At 47.7% G+C, this 17,804-nt stretch overlaps 1 protein-coding gene across 5 annotated transcripts in view; it reads right to left on the bottom strand.

Moving 5' to 3' along the window:
* LOC122548552 (serum response factor-like) overlaps positions 1-17,804 on the bottom strand; it is a 132,843-nt gene that overhangs the window by 20,435 nt on the left and 94,604 nt on the right. For 3 of the 5 annotated variants that reach the window (XM_087984463.1, XM_087984466.1, XM_087984467.1), the window contains 2 exons: positions 9,152-9,298; positions 6,740-6,937 (listed from right to left, as the gene is read on the bottom strand). In XM_087984463.1, coding sequence (XP_087840589.1) covers positions 6,740-6,937; positions 9,152-9,298 — 345 coding nt within the window. Of the gene's footprint in view, positions 1-6,739; positions 6,938-9,119; positions 9,299-17,804 lie in introns of those variants that run through there. The other 2 variants (XM_087984470.1, XM_087984469.1) reach the window with 2 other exon arrangements.

The raw sequence follows: 17,804 nt of genomic DNA, 5'->3' as shown, positions 1-17,804 counted from the left end.
TGTTTACGCTGTGACATGTAAATTTCAAGTCCATCATTCATTACCTCATGAAAATTTAGCTAAATATTTTACAGGTGGACCTGAATGACACAAACCAATGCAGGCAACACACCACGTTAAACTGCACATGTGCAGGTTTCAGCAGAGTTGGAGGAGGGGAAGAGGAAAGAAATTGGGACTGGGGATGCGAGGACAAAGAGATTGGGACGGAGTGAAATTGAGACTCGGGATGGGGGGATGGAGGTCAGACTGGGGTATATGATTAGAACTGGGGATGATGGGGGTGGAGAGGTTTGGAGATCAGGGATGAGGGAAGGGAAGAGATTGGCAGAGGGTGGGAAGGAAAGCAATTGGAATGGGGCAAAGTGGGAGGGATTAGATTGGGACTGGCCCTGCCACCTATGCCCTCCTTTAGTCAGCCCCTCCCGGGTGCTGGGCTCTCCCTGTCAATCCCAACCCCAGCTTCTGGGTTCCCTTCCCTCCTCACTCTGAGTATTCCCTTTCCCGCATGCAGCATCCCTCATCCCACTAAACCACAGTTCAAAATCTCGTCCACTCTGGATCCCATCTTTCACCTTCTATCTACTGGTGTGCTGCAATGCGACCTGACCTTTCACCTTCTGTCTGACAATATGCGGTAAAGGGACCTAATCTTTCACCTTCTGTTTGACAGTGTGCCATAACAGGGAGCTGACCTTTCACCTTCTGTCTGACAATATGCTGTAATAGGGAGCTGACCTTTCACCTTCTGTCTGACAATATGCGGTAAAGGGACCTGATCTTTCACCTTCTGTTTGACAGTGTGCCATAACAGGGAGCTGACCTTTCACCTTCTGTCTGACAATATGCTGTAATAGGGAGCTGACCTTTCACCTTCTGTCTGACAGTGTGCTGTAATAGGGACCTGATCTTTCACCTTCTGTTTGACAGTGTGCCATAACAGGGAGCTGACCTTTCACCTTCTGTCTGACAATATGCTGTAATAGGGAGCTGACCTTTCACCTTCTGTCTGACAGTGTGCTGTAATAGGGACCTGATCTTTCACCTTCTGTTTGACAGTGTGCCATAACAGGGAGCTGACCTTTCACCTTCTGTCTGACAATATGTTGTAATAGGGAGCTGTCCTTTCACCTTCTGTCTGACAGTGTGCTGTAATAGGGACCTGATCTTTCACCTTCTGTTTGACAGTGTGCCATAACAGGGAGCTGACCTTTCACCTTCTGTCTGACAATATGCTGTAATAGGGTTCTGACTTTTCACCTTCTGCCTGACAATATGCGGTAAAGGGACCTGATCTTTCACCTTCTGTTTGACAGTGTGCCATAACAGGGAGCTGACCTTTCACCTTCTGTCTGACAATATGTTGTAATAGGGAGCTGACCTTTCACCTTCTGTCTGACAGTGTGCTGTAATAGGGACCTGATCTTTCACCTTCTGTTTGACAGTGTGCCATAACAGGGAGCTGACCTTTCACCTTCTGTCTGACAGTGTGCTGTAATAGGGACCTGATCTTTCACCTTCTGTCTGACAGTGTGCTGTAATAGGAACCTGACCTTTCACCTTCTGTCTGACAGTGTGCTGTAATAGGAACCTGATCTTTCATGTTCTGGCTGATGATGTGCTGTAACATGAACCTGACCTTTCACCTTCTGTCTGATGGTGTGCTATAACAGGGACCTGACCTTTCACCTTCTGTCTGATGGTGTGCTGTAATAGGGACCTGACCTTTCACCTGTCTGGCAGTATGCTGTAATAGGGACCTGAGGTTTCATGTGGGTTATCATTTGAAACCCCCACCCCACTGAGGTTAAACTAATTTGCCTGTAGGAGGTGGGTTTATCCCCTTCTGAGCAAACATTCATAGTTCTCAGGGGGCTGGCACCATCCAAGTTCCAGAAGATCATGGCCAGAACTCTTCACAATAGTTATTTCCTTAGATGCCTCTGATCTGTTCCTGATGATGTACCGACTTTAGTGTAAGTCAGCTGTCCTCTTTCTCAAATGTTAGCCTTTCAGTATTTCAATTCCCCCCCTCTTTCTCTATGACCATGATATTGTCTTCTCAGGAAAGACAAGTGCAAAGTACTCATTTTGTAATTCAGCTTACTCTCGGTCTCCATGTGCAAGTCTCCATTGTGGTGAAAGTGAGGATTGCAGATGCTGGAGAACAGAGTCTAGATTAGAGTGGTGCTGGACAAGCACAGCAGGTCAGGCAGCATCGAAGGAGCAGGAAAATTGATGTTTCAGGCAAAAGCCCTTCATCAGGAATGTCTCCATTGTGGCCCTACCTCCATAAAAGAACACTGGTTGCCGGTCTCTGCTCGCACTCCCTGTTGCTTGTTTCCCCTTTACCTTTCTGAACTTTCTCCATCTGGCCTGACACTGCACCGTAGAATTGATTTGACATCTGTCAAAGTGCCCCTTTTCTGCCTCACCCTATTCTCCCTCTGCCACCATTCAGAGGCCAATGCTTTATTCACTCTACCTTTGGATATGTGGAAATGTACCACCACTCTACCCCAAGTAGTTCCTTTTTAACAGCAGCCCTTGTTCAACTACAGCTTTTCCTCCCAATCTTAGATTATACATTCCCTGGGTCAGATGTGTTCTCATCCTATTACTCATAGATTCAAACAATACTGAAAAGGCCCTTCGGCCCATCGAGTCTACACCGACATGACTACCACTAAAAAGTGCGCTAACCCCAGTTTCCTACATTTGTTCCGTATCTTTGAATGTTATCATATCTGAAGTGCTCATCCAAATTGCTTTTTTAAAAGTCATTAGGTTTCCAGCCACCATGACCTTTCCAGACAGTGCATTCCAGATATCCACCATAAGCTGAGGGACAAAAGGTTTTGTTAAAATCGTCTCTGAATGTCCTGCCACTAACCCTAAAACTATGCCCTATTGTGAACAGCGCCTCAACTAAGGGGATTGGCTGTTCTCTATTCTTCTGTCCATACCAATCAATCTTGCACACCTCGATCATGCCCCCCTCAGTCGAATATGCTCCAAAGAAAACAATTCCAGTCTATCTAGCCTCTCTCTCTTGCTCAATTTCTCCATCCAAGGCAACATCCTGGTCAACCTCCTCTGTATCCCTTCTAATGCTATTACATCCTTCCTGTAGTGACCAGAACTGCATAAAGGATGACAGCCATGACCTGACCAACATTCTGTACAACTCCAACATTACATAGAAGTACATTACAGGCCCTTCGGCCCTAAATGCTGTGCCGACCTTTTATCCTACTATAAGATCAAAATACCATGGCAACCTACAAGAGCCCTCCACAAGATCCACAACTCCACCAACCTTCACGTCATCAGCAAACTTACTAACCCACCCTTTCACTTCCTCATTCAAGTCATTTATAAAAAATCACAAACAGTAGAGGTCCCAGAACATATTCCTGCAGAACATCACGGGTCACCAAGCTCCAGGCTGATACCTTCCATCTATTACCACCCTCTGTCTTCTATGGGCCAGCCAATTCCGTATCCAGACAGCCAAATTTCCCTGTATCCAATGCCTCCTTACTTTCTGAATGACACCACAACCACTGCTCTATCTTCATCAATGTGCTTTATCACATCCTCAAAAAAATTCAATAAAGTTTGTGAAGCATGACCTGCACCTCTCAAAACCATGCTGACTATATCTAATCAAACTATGCTTTTCCAAACAATCATATATCCTATCACTCAGAATCCTCTCCAATAATTTGACCACCATTGACAAAGGGCTGACTGGCCTTTCTTGAACAAAGGAATAACATTTGCCACTCTCCAATCATCTGGTACTACTCCAATGGACAGTGAGAACGCAAAGAACATCGCAGCAATCTCTTTCCTCACTTCCCGTAGTAACCTTGGATGTATTCAGTCTGGCCCAGGGTATTTATCTATCCTCATGTTTTTCAAACTTTCCAGCACATACTCCTTCTTAACACCAACCTGTTTGAGTGTATCAGCCTGTTTCACACTGTCCTCACAAACGACAAGGTCCCGATCACTAGTGAATACTGAAGCAATGTATCCTTAATGAATACGTATCGCCTCTGACTCCAAGCACAAGTTCCCTTCACTATCCCGACCCGACCCCAAGGGATTAACCTTATCCTCACTCTGGACATCCTCTTGTTCCTCACATAACGCTTGGGGTTTGCCTTAATCCTATCTGTCAATGCTTTTTCATGCCCCCTTGTAGTTCTCCTAAGTCCATTCTTCAGTTCCTTCCTGGCTACCTTGTAACCCACTAAGATCCTATCTGATCCTTCCTTCCTCAACCTTAAATAAGCTTCCTTCTTCCTCTTGACTAGAAGTTCTACATCCCTTCTCATCCAAGGTTCCTTCACCCTACTATCCTTTCCATGCCTCAGTGGGACAAACCTATCCAGCACTATCAGCAAATGTTCCCTTAACAACCTCCATATTTCCGTCGTGCATTTTCCAAAGAATATCTGCTCCCAATTTATGCTCCACAGTTCCTGCCTAATAGCATTGTAATTCCCCCTCCCTCAATTAAATGTTTTCCCATACCGTGGGCTCCTATCCCTCTCCATGTCTATAATAAAGGTCAGGGAGTTATGATCACTATCACCAAAATGCTCTCCCACAGAGATCTGACACCTGACCTGGCTCATTGCCAAACACCAAATCCAATATGTCCTCCCCTCTAGTCGACCTATTAGTCCCCTCTAGTCAACATATTGAGGGAGGAAGTGAGGACTGCAGATGCTGGAGATTGCTGAAGGGCTTATGCCTGAAACTCTCCTGCGCCTTGGATGCTGCCTGACCAGCTGGGCTTTTCCAGCACGACACTTTTCGACTATCTACATATTGAGTCAGGAATGCTTCCTGGAAACACACCTGACAAAATCTGTTCCATCCAAACTATATGCACGAAGGAGGTTCCAATCTATATTAGGGAAGTTGAAATAACCCATGACAACAACCCTGTAAATTCTGCACCTTTCCAAAATCTGCCTCCTAACCTGCTCTTCCACGTCTCTGTTGCCATTTGGGGGGCTTCCCAAAACTCTGAATAAAGTGACTGTTCCTTTCCTGTTTCTGACTTCCACCCATAATCACTCAGTAGACAAACCCTCCTTGATGACCTCCCTTTCTGCAGCTCTGATACTATCCTTAGCTTCTTGCTCTTATACTCTATGCCACGACTGACAAAAGCAAGCTTCCCATTTGCCTTCTTAACTCTCCTAATCATATGTTCTGCTAACTTCAGGGATCTGTGAATAATTACTCCAAGATCCCACTCTTCCTCTGAGCTACCCAGTATCCTGTTGTTCATTAAAAACTCCCACATTTTGTTTCTTCATTGAATGAATGAATATTGAATGAGCCCTGTTCCAATTTATTACTTTTACTCTTTGTTGCTCTCTGCCTTATTTCACAGCCTGGTTGTGTTCAGGTAAAACTCCTCCAGCAGGTACAGATCCCAGCTCCCTCACCAGCTAATCTGAACAGGCCTGAGCTCGGACCTGCTTCCTTTAGTACTATCTCTCTAGCCAGGCATTCAGCTGCTCAATCTTGCTGTTTCTGATCTCACTCGCATGTGAAACCACGGGTAATCCAGAGATTACTAATTTAGGATCCAGTTTCCTAGTTTTTTAATGCAGATTTTGAAAATCTGCCTTTAGGATCTCACCTATCTTCTCTCAGTTTTGTGGGTACAAATGTGACCATGACCACTGACTATTCACAATCCAGCCTTCAGGGCACTCTGCACCCCCTCAGTGACACTTTCCCCCCACTGCCAGCCCTACCCCTCAGGGCACTCTGCACCCCGCTCAGTGACAGTTTCCCCCAGCACCTATCATGGTTGCAGAAACACTGGCTTGCTCCCTGAACTGTAAAAGCCCCAATTCCAATTCCTTTGCCAGCCTTCCTCCTATATGGCTGAGCCAGCAGTGCAATGGACTGGGTTTTGGCTGCTTGCTTCAATGGAACCAATGCTCTCATCTATATTTACAGTGAAATGCAGGTTGAAGAGCAAGAAGACCTGCACTGTTTTACCTGATTCGCCTTGAATGCCTGGTGGCCAGCCATTCCTTCTTCCTTGTTGGCACAGCCCAATGCTGTAGAGTGAGCCCTTTTAGAAACGTGTCTCCTCAAAGACTGAGCAGCACAGCTCTGTCACACTGGCTGCTGCTGAACCGCCAAAACCCAGCGCTCAGATACAGCATCCAGCATCATGCACTGGTCCAGAATACAAGCAACACATGCACAAGATGCACATAAAATTGCCTGACACTGTTTTTTTATGTTAGACTGGCAGAGCAGAAATAAACTCAAATAAAATGCAAATAGCAAACATTTGCTGGGATCCTGAGAAAGAACAGGGGAGTGACACTAATTAGATATAACAGTTTCAAAGAGCAAACGCCAACAAATAGCCTCTTCTGTGTTAAAAGACCCTGTGATTCTCAATTTAATATCTGAAGCAGTTTCTGCACTGCATATTGGAACTACAAATATTCAAACTCAAGTCACCCTGGGAACTTAGAAACTTGAAAAAAGGAGTAAGCTTTAGACAGTCAATTTGAATTCAGTCTCCATGATGAAAAGGAACGTGTACAAACACAATCCTTAACCAGTCCAAACATTCCCATGTCTCTAAGGATGGGACTGGATAGATCCTGCTGAACCCTGCTTATTGCTGCACGAAGAACTGCTTTTAGAAGGAGACCCTGTTAATGTTCAGTCATGACCTTACCCTGCTCTTGCATCTGGCCGTGAGAGACCTGCATACCCGAAGAAGGCTGAGAAAAGGCGTTGAGAACTGTGAGTCCGCCATCAGACAGGCCGGGACTGGAGGTCGTGTACATGACCGTACCATGTGGGCTGGGGTACATCACGTGACTGGCCATCGAGGTGGGTACAGACGACGTGACGATGGTTGCTGGCAGTGTCACTGACAAACCAAGAGGAAAGGGTTTGAACGTTTAGAAACTGTGCAGTCACTTTGATCACGTGGCTCGATATGCAAAAGACTATCATTCTCAGGGGAGGCCCCTCACTGACAGGGTAAATATGGCTTTGTAGGGACACAGCTCCCTACATGGAAGGGATGGAAATCAGACAAAAGGGGTTAATCAGGAGAGTAGTTATTGTGAATTTACAGATTATGGGTGAACTCAATGACATGTTTAAGATAATTAAAAGAGTTGAGAGGGGAAAGAGAGAGACAAATTACTTCCTTTGCTTTAAAAGTCCAGATCAAGGAGCAGAATCCAAAAATCTTTGAGCCAGGCCATTAACGTCTGTTAGGAAACACACTCTCACACAGAGTTTGGAACTCTTCCATTAAAAATCTGTTTCATATGGATTTGGTAAGTGTTAAGAGGTTAACTCAAGACTTCCAAAAAGAGCTTATGAGACCATTGTTGGGCAAAGAGTAAAGGTTAGAGATCCATGACAGAGCCGCAGTTAATGTACAGATCATCCATGATCAGGCTGAAAGGGCAGACCAACTACTGTCTCACTACGTAACGCAGACAGAGTAGCACATCCCCCTCATACTCGTCTAAAGGACAGTAACTGTAAAGGACAAAAATCATTTCTCTGTCCTACAATTACATTTCAGCAGACTGTAGGGATGTTTCACCAACAGCATCTCCCTCCATGATTTCACCAAATTCCACCAGGAACACAGTCTACATGAGAAGAGAAGATGACAGGCTATCCCTGTCTGGGTGAACTATCACCAGCAGCTGAGGTTTCCATAGCTTAAACTTCCTTTCATTGCTCAGGGCTGTAGTTATCAAGGGAGACGATACTCAGGGTGAGGAGTGTACTGAATGCTGACACATTCTCGGAGACCTCCTGTGAATACGGAGATGGACTGGAAGTGGGGCCAGGACGGGGACAGGCAGCGGTGTGGGAAGGGAATCAGGAGTGGAGGTGTATAGAGATTGGGAGTGATGCTGGACAGGCACTGGGAGCAATGGTGGGCAGGCGCTGGGAGTGGCGCAGGAGGGAAAACAGGAGTGGGGGTGTATAGATGTTGGGAGCGATGTTGGACGGGCACTGGGAGCAGTGTGGGAGGGAGACCAGGAGTGGGGGTGTACAGAGATTGGGAAAGACGCTGGATGGGCATTGGGAGTGGTGTGGGACAGGGACCAGGAAGGGGGGTGGACAGAGATTGGGACAGATGCTGGATGGGCATTGGGAGTGGTGTGGGACAGGGACCAGGAGTGGGGGTGGACAGAGATTGGGAGTGGTGTGGGGTGGGGTCCAGGAGTGGGGGTGTACAGAGATTGGGAGTGGTGTGAGATGGGGACCAGGAGTGGGAGTGTACAGAGATTGGGAGCAATGCGGGATGGGGTCCAGGAGAGGGGGTGGACAGAGATTGGGAGTGGTGTGGGATGGGGTCCAGGAGAGGGGGTGGACAGAGATTGGGAGTGGTGTGGGATGGGGTCCAGGAGAGGGAGTGTACAGAGATTGGCAGTGGTGTGGGATGGGATCCAGGAGAGGGGGTGTACAGAGATTGGGAGTGGTGTGGGATGGGTCCAGGAGAGGGGTGTACAGAGATTGGGAGTGGTGTGGGATGGGGACCAGGAGAGGGGTTTACAGAGATTGGGAGTGGTGTGGGATGGGGTCCAGGAGAGGGGTGTACAGAGATTGGGAGTGGTGTGGGGTGGGGTCCAGGAGAGGGGTGCACAGAGATTGGGAGTGGTGTGGGATGGGGTCCAAGAGAGGGAGTGTACAGAGATTGGGAGTGGTGTGGGATGGGGTCTAGGAGAGGGGGTGGACAGAGATTGGGAGCAATGTGGGATGGGGTCGAGGAGAAGGGGTGGACAGAGATTGGGAGTGGTGTGGGATGGGGTCCAGGAAAGGGCGTGTACAGAGATTGGGAGCAATGTGGGACAGGGACTGGGAGTGATGTGGGATGGGGACCAAGAGTGGGGGTGTGTTGAGATTGGGAGCAGTGTGGGATGGGCATTGGGAGTAGTGTGGGACGGGGACTGGCAGCAGAGTTGGCAGTGATGCTGGATGGGCACTGAAAGCGATGTTGGACGGGCACTGAAAGCGATGGTGGACGAGCACTGGGAGCGATGGTTGACAGGCACTGAAAAAGAGCCTGGAAAACTCACTATGTGATCTAGGTGGTGCGGGCAGTGCTTACTTGCTCCGCTGGTGGAGGCCTGAGAAATCTCGGAGTTGCTGTCGCTGGTAGATGGCGTGTGTTGCGTAGACTGGTGCACGCTCACCTGCCCGGAGGCTTGGTGTAACTGAATCGTCTGCACAGGAACCTGTTGGGCCATTGCACCACCTGGTCAGAGAAAGAGAATCAAGAGGGAAATAAAGACAAGATCTGATACTCAGGCATTGATGTCACATTCTGCTGTTTAGGACATCTATTCACACTCCCCAACCACCTCAGGAAAGTCAGTATTACGGACAGATCCGGGCTCGTCAGTATTTACAGGGCGTCACCAGGAGTGTGTCAGTGCTTACGGGCATCACAAGGAGTGCGCCAGTATATATGGGGTGTCACCAGGAGTGTGTCAGTACTTACGGGGCATCAACAGGAGTGTGTCAGTATTTACGGAGCGTCACCAGGAGTGTGTCAGTATTTACAGGGCGTCAGCAGAAGCGTGCCAGTATTTACGGGGGGTCACCAGGAGTGTGTCAGTATTTACAGGTCACCACCAAGAGTGTGCCAGTATTTACAGGGTATTTCCAGGAGTGTGTCAGTATTTATGGGGCGTCACCAGGAGTGTGTCAGTATTTACGGGGTGTTTCCAGGAGTGTGTCAGTATTTACGGGTTGTTTCCACGAGTGTATCAGTATTTACGGGATGTTTCCAGGAGTGTCAGTATTTACGGGTATCACCAGGAGTGTGTCAGTATTTACAGGGCGGCACCAGGAGTGTGTCAGTATTTACGGGGTGTTTCCAGGAGTGTGTCAGTATTTATGGGGTATCACCAGCAGTATGTCAGTATTTACGGGGCATCATCAGGAGTGTGTCAGTATTAACAGGGCGTCTCCAGGAGTGTGCCAGTATTTACAGGATGTTTCCAGGAGTGTGTCAGTATTTACGGGGAATCACCAAGAGTGTGTCAATATTTAAAGAGCGCTACCAGTAGCGTGTCAGTATTTACGAGGCGTCATCAGGAGTATGTCAGTATTCACGGGGTGTTTCCAGGAGTGTGTCAGTATTTACGGGGTGTTTCCAGGAGTGTGTCAGTATTTACAGGGCGTCACCAGGAGTGTGCCAGTATTTACGGGGCGTTTCCAGGAGTGTGTCAGTATTGATGGTGCGTCACCGGATAGGTGTCAGTATTTACTGGGCATTACCAGGAGCATGTCAGTATTTACAGGATGCTTCCATGCGTGTGTCAGTATTTACAGGGTGTATCCAGGAGTGTGTCAGTATTGATGGTGCGTCACCAGATAGATGTCAGTATTTACTGGGCATCATCAGGAGTGTGTCTGTATTTACAGGGTATCACCAGGAGGGTGTCAGTACTGATGGTGCGTCACCAGGAGTGTGTTAGTATTTACGGGGCGTGTCTAGGAGTGTGTCAGTATTTATGGGGCGTCACCAGGAGTGTGTCAATATTTACGGGGTGTTTCCAGGAGTGTGTCAGAATTTACGGGGCTTCAGCAGGAGTGTGTCAGTACTTACGGTGCATCACCAGGATTGTGTCATTATTTACGGGATATGTCCAGGAGTGTGTCAGTATTTATGGGGTGTCACCAGGAGTGTGTCAATATTTACGGGGTATTTCCAGGAGTGTGTCAGAATTTACGGGGCATCACCAGCAGTATGTCAGTATTTACAAGGCGTTGTCAGGAGTGTGTCAGTATTTACGGGGTGATCCCTGGAGCATGTCAGTATTTACTGAGTGCTTCCAGGAGTGTGTCAGTAATTACAGGGCGTCTCCAGGAGTGTGTCAGTATTTACGGCATGTTTCCAGGAGTGAATCCGTATTTATGGGGCCTCACCGGATACGTGTCAGTATTTACAGGGCGTCACCAGGAGTGTGTCGGTATTTACTGGGTGTTTCCAGGAGTGTGTCAGTATTTACTGGGTGTTTCCAGGAGTGTGTCAGTATTTAAGTGGCGTCACCAGGAATGTGTCGATACTTAAGGGGCATTACCAGGATTGTATCATTATTTACGGGATGTGTCCAGGTGTGTGTCAGTATTTACAGGGCATCATCAGGCGTGTGTCAGTATTTACGGGGCATCACCAGGAGTGTGTCAGTATTCACGGGGTGTTTCCAGGAGTGTGTCAGTATTGATGGTGCGTCACCGGATAGGTGTCACTATTTACTGGGCATCACCAGGAGCGTGTCAGTATTTAAATGGTGTTTCCAGGAGTGTGTCAGTATTTACAGTATTGATGGTACGTCACCAGATAGATGTCAGTATTTACTGGGCATCATCAGGAGTGTGTCTGTATTTACAGGGCATCACCAGGAGTGTGTCAGTATTGATGGTGCGTCACCAGGAGTGTGTTAGTATTTACGGGGCGTGTCCAGGAGTGTGTCAGTATTTAGGGGGTGTTTACAAGAGTGTGTCAACATTTATGGGGCGTCACCATGAGTGTTTCATTGTTTACGGGGTGTGTCCAGGAGTGTGTCAGTATTTATGGGGCGTCACCAGGAGTGTGTCAGTACTTACGGGGCATCACCAGGATTGTATCATTATTTACGGGATGTGTCCAGGTGTGTGTCAGTATTGACAGGGCATCATCAGGCATGTGTCAGTATTTACGGGGTGTTTCCAGGAGTGTGTCAGTATTTACGGGGTGTATCAGGATTTATGGGGCATCACCAGCAGTATGTCAGTATTTCCAGGGTGTTTCCAGTAGTGTGTCAGTATTGATGGTGCGTCACCAGATAGATGTCAGTATTTACTGGGCATCATCAGGAGTGTGTCTGTATTTACAGGGCATCACCAGGAGTGTGTCAGTATTGATGGTGCGTCTCCAGGAGTGTGTTAGTATATATGGGGTGTGTCCAGGAGTGTGTCAGTATTTAGGGGGTGTGTACAAGAGTTAGTCAATATTTATGGGCGTCAAAATGAGTGTTTCATTATTTATGGGGTGTGTCCAGGAGTGTGTCAGTATTTATGGGGCGTCACCAGGAGTGTGTCAATATTTATGGGGTGTTTCCAGGAGTGTGTCAGAATTTACAGGGCGTCAGCAGGAGTGTGTCAGTACTTATGGGGCGTCACCAGGATTGTGTCATTATTTACAGGATGTGTCCAGGAGTGTGTCAGTACGTATGGGGCGTCACCATGAGTGTGTCAATATTTACAGGACATCACCAGGAGTGTGTCAGTAATTACTGGGTGTTTCCAGGAGTGTGTCAGTATTTACGAGGCATCACCAGGAGTGTGCCAGTATTTACAGGGCGCCACCTGGAGTGTGTCAGTATTTATGGGACATCATCAGGAGTGTTCCAGTATTTACGGGTGTCACCAGGAGTGTGCCAGTATTTACGGAGTGTTTCCAGGCGTGTGTCAGTATTTACAGGGAGTATCCAGGAGTGTGTCAGTATTGATGGTGCGTCACCAGGATTGTATCATTATATACGGGATGTATCCAGGTGTGTGTCAGTATTTACAGGGCATCGTTAGGCGTGTGTCAGTATTTACGGGGCATCACCAGCAGTATGTCAGTATTGACGGGGCGTCACCAGGAGTGTGTCAGTATTGACGGGGCGTCACCAGGAGTGTGTCAGTATTGACGGGGCGTCACCAGGAGTGTGTCAGTATTCACGTGGTGTTTCCAGGAGTGTGTCAGTATTTACGGGGCATCACCAGGAGTGTGTCAGTAGTTACAGGGTGTTTCCAGGAGTGTATCAGTATTTACAGAGCGTCTCCAGGAGAGTGTCAGCATTTACGTGGTGTTTCCAGGAGTGTGTCAGTACTTAAGTGGCAACACCAGGAGTGTGTCAGTACTTACGGGGCATCACCAGGATTGTATCATTATTTACGGGATGTGTCCAGGTGTGTGTCAGTATTTATGGGGCATCACCAGCAGTATGTCAGTATTGACGGGCCGTCACCAGGAGTGTGTCAGTATTCACGGGGTGTTTCCAGGAGTGTGTCAGTATTTATGGGGCATCACCAGCAGTATGTCAGTATTGACGGGGCGTCACCAGGAGTGTGTCAGTATTCACGGGGTGTTTCCAGGAGTGTGTCAGTATTTACGGAGCGTCACCAGGAGTGTGTCAGTACTTACGGTGTGTTGCCAGGAATGTGTCAGTATTCATGGGGTGTTTCCAGGAGTCTGTCAGTATTTACGGGGCATCACCAGGAGTGTGTCAGTACTTACGGTGTGTTTCCAGGAGTGTGTCAGTATTTACAGGGCGTCACCTGAAGTGTGTCAGTATTTATGGGGTGTTTCCAGGAGTGTGTCAGTATTTACAGGGCATCATCAGGCGTGTGTCAGTATTGACGGGGCGTCACCAGGAGTGTGTCAGTATTCATGGGGTGTTTCCTGGAGTGTGTCAGTATTTACGGGGCATCACCAGGAGAGTGTCAGTATTTACGGGGTGTTTCCAGGAGTGTGTCAGTATTTACGGGGCATCACCAGGAGCGTGTCAGTATTTACGGGGTGTTTCCAGGAGTGTGTCAGTATTTAAGTGGCGTCACCAGGAGTGTGTTAGTACTTACGGGGCATCACCAGGATTGTATCATTATTTACAGGATGTGTCCAGGTGTGTGTCAGTATTTACAGGGCATCATCAGGCGTGTGTCAGTATTTATGGGGCATCACCAGCAGTATGTCAGTATTGACGAGGCGTCACCAGGAGTGTGTCAGTATTCACGGGGTGTTTCCAGGAGCGTGTCAGTATTTACTGGGTGTTTCCAGTAATGTGTCAGTATTTGCGGGGGATCACCAGGAGTGTGTCAGTATTTACTGGGTGTTTCCAGTAATGTGTCAGTATTTATGGGCGATCACCAGGAGTGTGTCAGTACTTACAGGCTGTTTCCAGGAGTGTATCAGTATTTACAGTGCGTCTCCAGGAGTGTGCCAGTATTTACGGGTTGTTTCCAGGAGCGTGTCTATATTTACGGGGTGTTTCCAGGAGTGTGTCAGTAGTTACAGGGTGTTTCCAGGAGTGAGTCAGTATTTAAGTGGCATCACCAGGAGTGTGTCAGTAGTTACAGGGTGTTTCCAGGAGTGTATCAGTATTTACAGGGCGTCTCCAGGAGAGTGTCAGCATTTACGGGGTGTTTCCAGGAGTGAGTCAGTATTTAAGTGGCATCACCAGGAATGTGTCAGTACTTACGGGGCATCACCAGGATTGTATCATTATTTACGGGATGTGTCCAGGTGTGTGTCAGTATTTATGGGGCATCACCAGCAGTATGTCAGTATTGATGGGCGTCACCAGGAGTGTGTCAGTATTCATAGGGTGTTTCCAGGAGTGTGTCAATACTTACGGAGCGTCACCAGGAGTGTGTCAGTACTTACGGTGTGTTTCCAGGAATGTGTCAGTATTCATGGGGTGTTTCCAGGAGTGTGTCAGTATTTAAGTGGCGTCACCAGGAGTGTGTTAGTACTTACGAGGCATCACCAGCATTGTATCATTATTTATCAGAATAAGGGGTGTTCCCTGGAGAGTGTCAGTATTTACGGGGTGTTTCCAGGAGTGTGTCAGAATAAGGGGTGTTCCCTGGATGGTGTCAGTATTATCGGGGTGTTTCCAGCAGTGTGTCAGTATTTACGGGTCATCTCCGGGCGCATGCCATTATTTACAGGGCATCAGAGGGCGAGTGTCATTATTTATGAGGCGCCTCCAGGAGTGTGTCAGTATTTACTGGGTGTCACGAAGAATGTGTCAGTATTTACTGAGTGTTTCCAGGTGCGCGTCTGTCTTTACAGGGCGTCATCAGGAGTGTGTCAGTATTTACGGGGAGTTCCCTGGAGCGTGTCAGTATTTACTGGGCAACACCAGGAGCGTGTCTATATTTACAGGGTGTTTCCAGGAGTGTGTCAGTATTTACAGGGTGTTTCCAGGAGTGTGTCAGTATTTATGGGGCGTCACCAGGATTGTGTCAGTATTTATGGGCCGTCATCAGGAGTGTGTCAGTATTTACGGGGTGTCACCAGGGGTGTGACAGTATTTACGGAGAGCCATCAGGAGTGTGTCAGTATTTACAGGGCGTCACCTGGAGTGTGTCAGTATTTACAGGGCATCACCAGGAGTGTGTCAGTATTTACGGGGTTTTTCCTGGAGTTTGTCAGCATTTACGGGATGTTTCCAGATGTGTGTCGTATTTATCGGGAATCACCAGGAGTGTGTCAGTATTTAGAGGGCGTCACCTGGAGTGTGTCAGTATTTATAGGGTGTTTCTAGGAGTATGTCAGTATTTACAAGGCGTCATCAAGAGTGTGTCAGTATTTCAGGGTGTGTACAGGGGTGTGTCAGTATTTACAGGGCATCACCAGGAGTGTGTCAGTATTTACGGGCTATTTCCAGGGGCGTGTCAGCATTTACAAGGCGTCACCAAGAGTGTGTCAATATCTACAGATTGTTTCCAGGAGCGCGTCTGTATTTACAGAGCCTCACCAGGAGTGTGTCAGCATTTACATGGCGTCATAGCAGTGTGTCTGTATTTACAGATAGTTTCCAGGAGTGTTGTCAGTATTTACGGGTTATTTCCAGGAGCGTGTCTGTATTTGCAGGGCATCACAGGAGTGTGTCAGTATTTACGGGGGGTCACCAGGAGGATGTCAGAATTTACAGAGTGTTCCCAGGAGTGTGTCAGTATTTACAGGGTCTCCCCAGAAGTGTATCAGTATTTACAGGGGGTCACCAGGAGCGTGTCAGTATTTACAGGGTGTTCCCAGGAGCGTGTCAGTATTTACAGGGTGCTCCCAGGTGCATGTCAGTATTTACAGGGCGTCACCAGGAGTGCTTCAGTATTTACAGGGCGTCACCAGGAGTGTGTCAGTATTTACAGATTGTTTCCAGGAGCATGTCAGTATTTACAGGGCATCACCAAGAGCGTGTCAGTATTTACAGGGCGTCACCAGGAGTGTGTCAGTATTTACAGATTGTTTCCAGGAGCATGTCAGTATTTACAGGGCATCACCAAGAGCGTGTCAGTATTTACAGGGTGCTCCCAGGTGCATGTCAGTATTTACAGGGCATCACCAGGAGCGTGTCAGTATTTACAGGGCATCACCAGGAGTGTGTCAGTATTTACAGATTGTTTCCAGGAGCATGTCAGTATTTACAGGGCATCACCAAGAGCGTGTCAGTATTTACAGGGCATCACCAGGAGCGTGTCAGTATTTACAGGGCATCACCAGGAGCGTGTCAGTATTTACAGGGCGTCACCAGCAGTATGTCAATATTTACAGATTGTTTCCAGGAGTGTGTCAGTATTTACGGGGTGATTCCAGGAGCGTGTCAGTATTTATAGGGTATTTCCAGGAGTGTGTCTGTATTTACAGGACATCACAGGAGTGTGTCAGTATTTACGGGGTGTTCCCAGGAGCGTGTCACTATTTACAGGGTGCTCCCAGGTGCGTGTCAGTATTTACAGGGTGCTCCCAGGAGTGTGTCAGTATTTACGGGGTGTTTCCAGGAGTGTGTCATATTTATGGGGAATCACCAGGAGTGTGTCAGTATTTACAGGGCGTCATCAAGAGTGTGTCAGTATTTCAGGGTGTGTCCAGGGGTGTGTCAGCATTTACAGCGCATCACCAGGAATGTGTCAGTACTTACAGGGCATCACCAGGAATGTGTCAGTACTTACAGGGCATCACCAGGGTTGTGTCTGTATTTACAGGGCATCACCAAGAGTGTCAGTATTTACAGATTGTTTCCAGGAGCGTGTCAGTATTTACAGGGTATCACCTGGAGTGTGTCAGTATGTACAGGGCGTCACCAGGAGTGTGTCAATATCTACAGATTGTTTCCAGGAGCGTGTCAGTATTTACAGAGCATCACCAGGAGCGTGTCAGTATGTACAGGGCATCACCAGGAGTGTGTCAATATCTACAGATTGTTTCCAGGAGCGTGTCAGTATTTACAGATTGTTTCCAGGAGTGTGTCAGTATTTAGAGGGCGTCACCAGGAGCGTGTCAGTATTTACAGATTGTTTCCAGGAGTGTGTCAGTATTTAGAGGGCGTCACCAGGAGTGTGTCAGTAATTACAGATTGTTTCCAGGAGTGTGTCAGTATTTACGGGCTATTTCCAGGAGCGTGTCTGTATTAATAGGGCATCACAGGAGTGTGTCAGTATTTACGGGCTATTTCCAGGAGCGTGTCTGTATTTACAGGGCATCACAGAAGTGTGTCAGTATTTACGGGGGGGGTCACCAGGAGGATGTCAGTATTTACAGAGTGTTCCCAGGAGTGTGTCAGTATTTACAGGGTGTCCCCAGAAGTGTGTCAGTATATACAGGGCGTCACCAGGAGCGTGTTAGTATGTACAGGGCGTCACCAGCAGTGTGTCAATATCTACAGATTGTTTCCAGGAGCGCATCTGTATTTACAGGGCGTCACCAGGAGTGTGTCAGTATTTACAGATTGTTTCCAGGAGCGTGTCAGTATTTACACGGCATCACCAGGAGCGTGTCAGTATTTACAGGGCGTCACCAGCAGTGTGTCAGTATTTACAGGGCGTCACCAGCAGTGTGTCAGTATTTACAAATTGTTTCCAGGAGCGTGTCTGTATTTACGGGCTATTTCCAGGAACGTGTCTGTATTTACAGAGCATCACAGAAGTGTGTCAGTATTTACAGGGCGTCACCAGTAGTGTGTCAGTACTTACAGGGCATCACCAGGAGTGTGTCTGTA

This window comes from Chiloscyllium plagiosum, unplaced genomic scaffold (assembly GCF_037043375.1).
Source record: "Chiloscyllium plagiosum isolate Xiang-an unplaced genomic scaffold, Cpla_swu_hap1 HiC_scaffold_3, whole genome shotgun sequence".
Classification (NCBI taxonomy): Eukaryota; Metazoa; Chordata; class Chondrichthyes; order Orectolobiformes; family Hemiscylliidae; genus Chiloscyllium; species Chiloscyllium plagiosum.
This window is presented reverse-complemented; position numbering and strand designations above follow the sequence as displayed.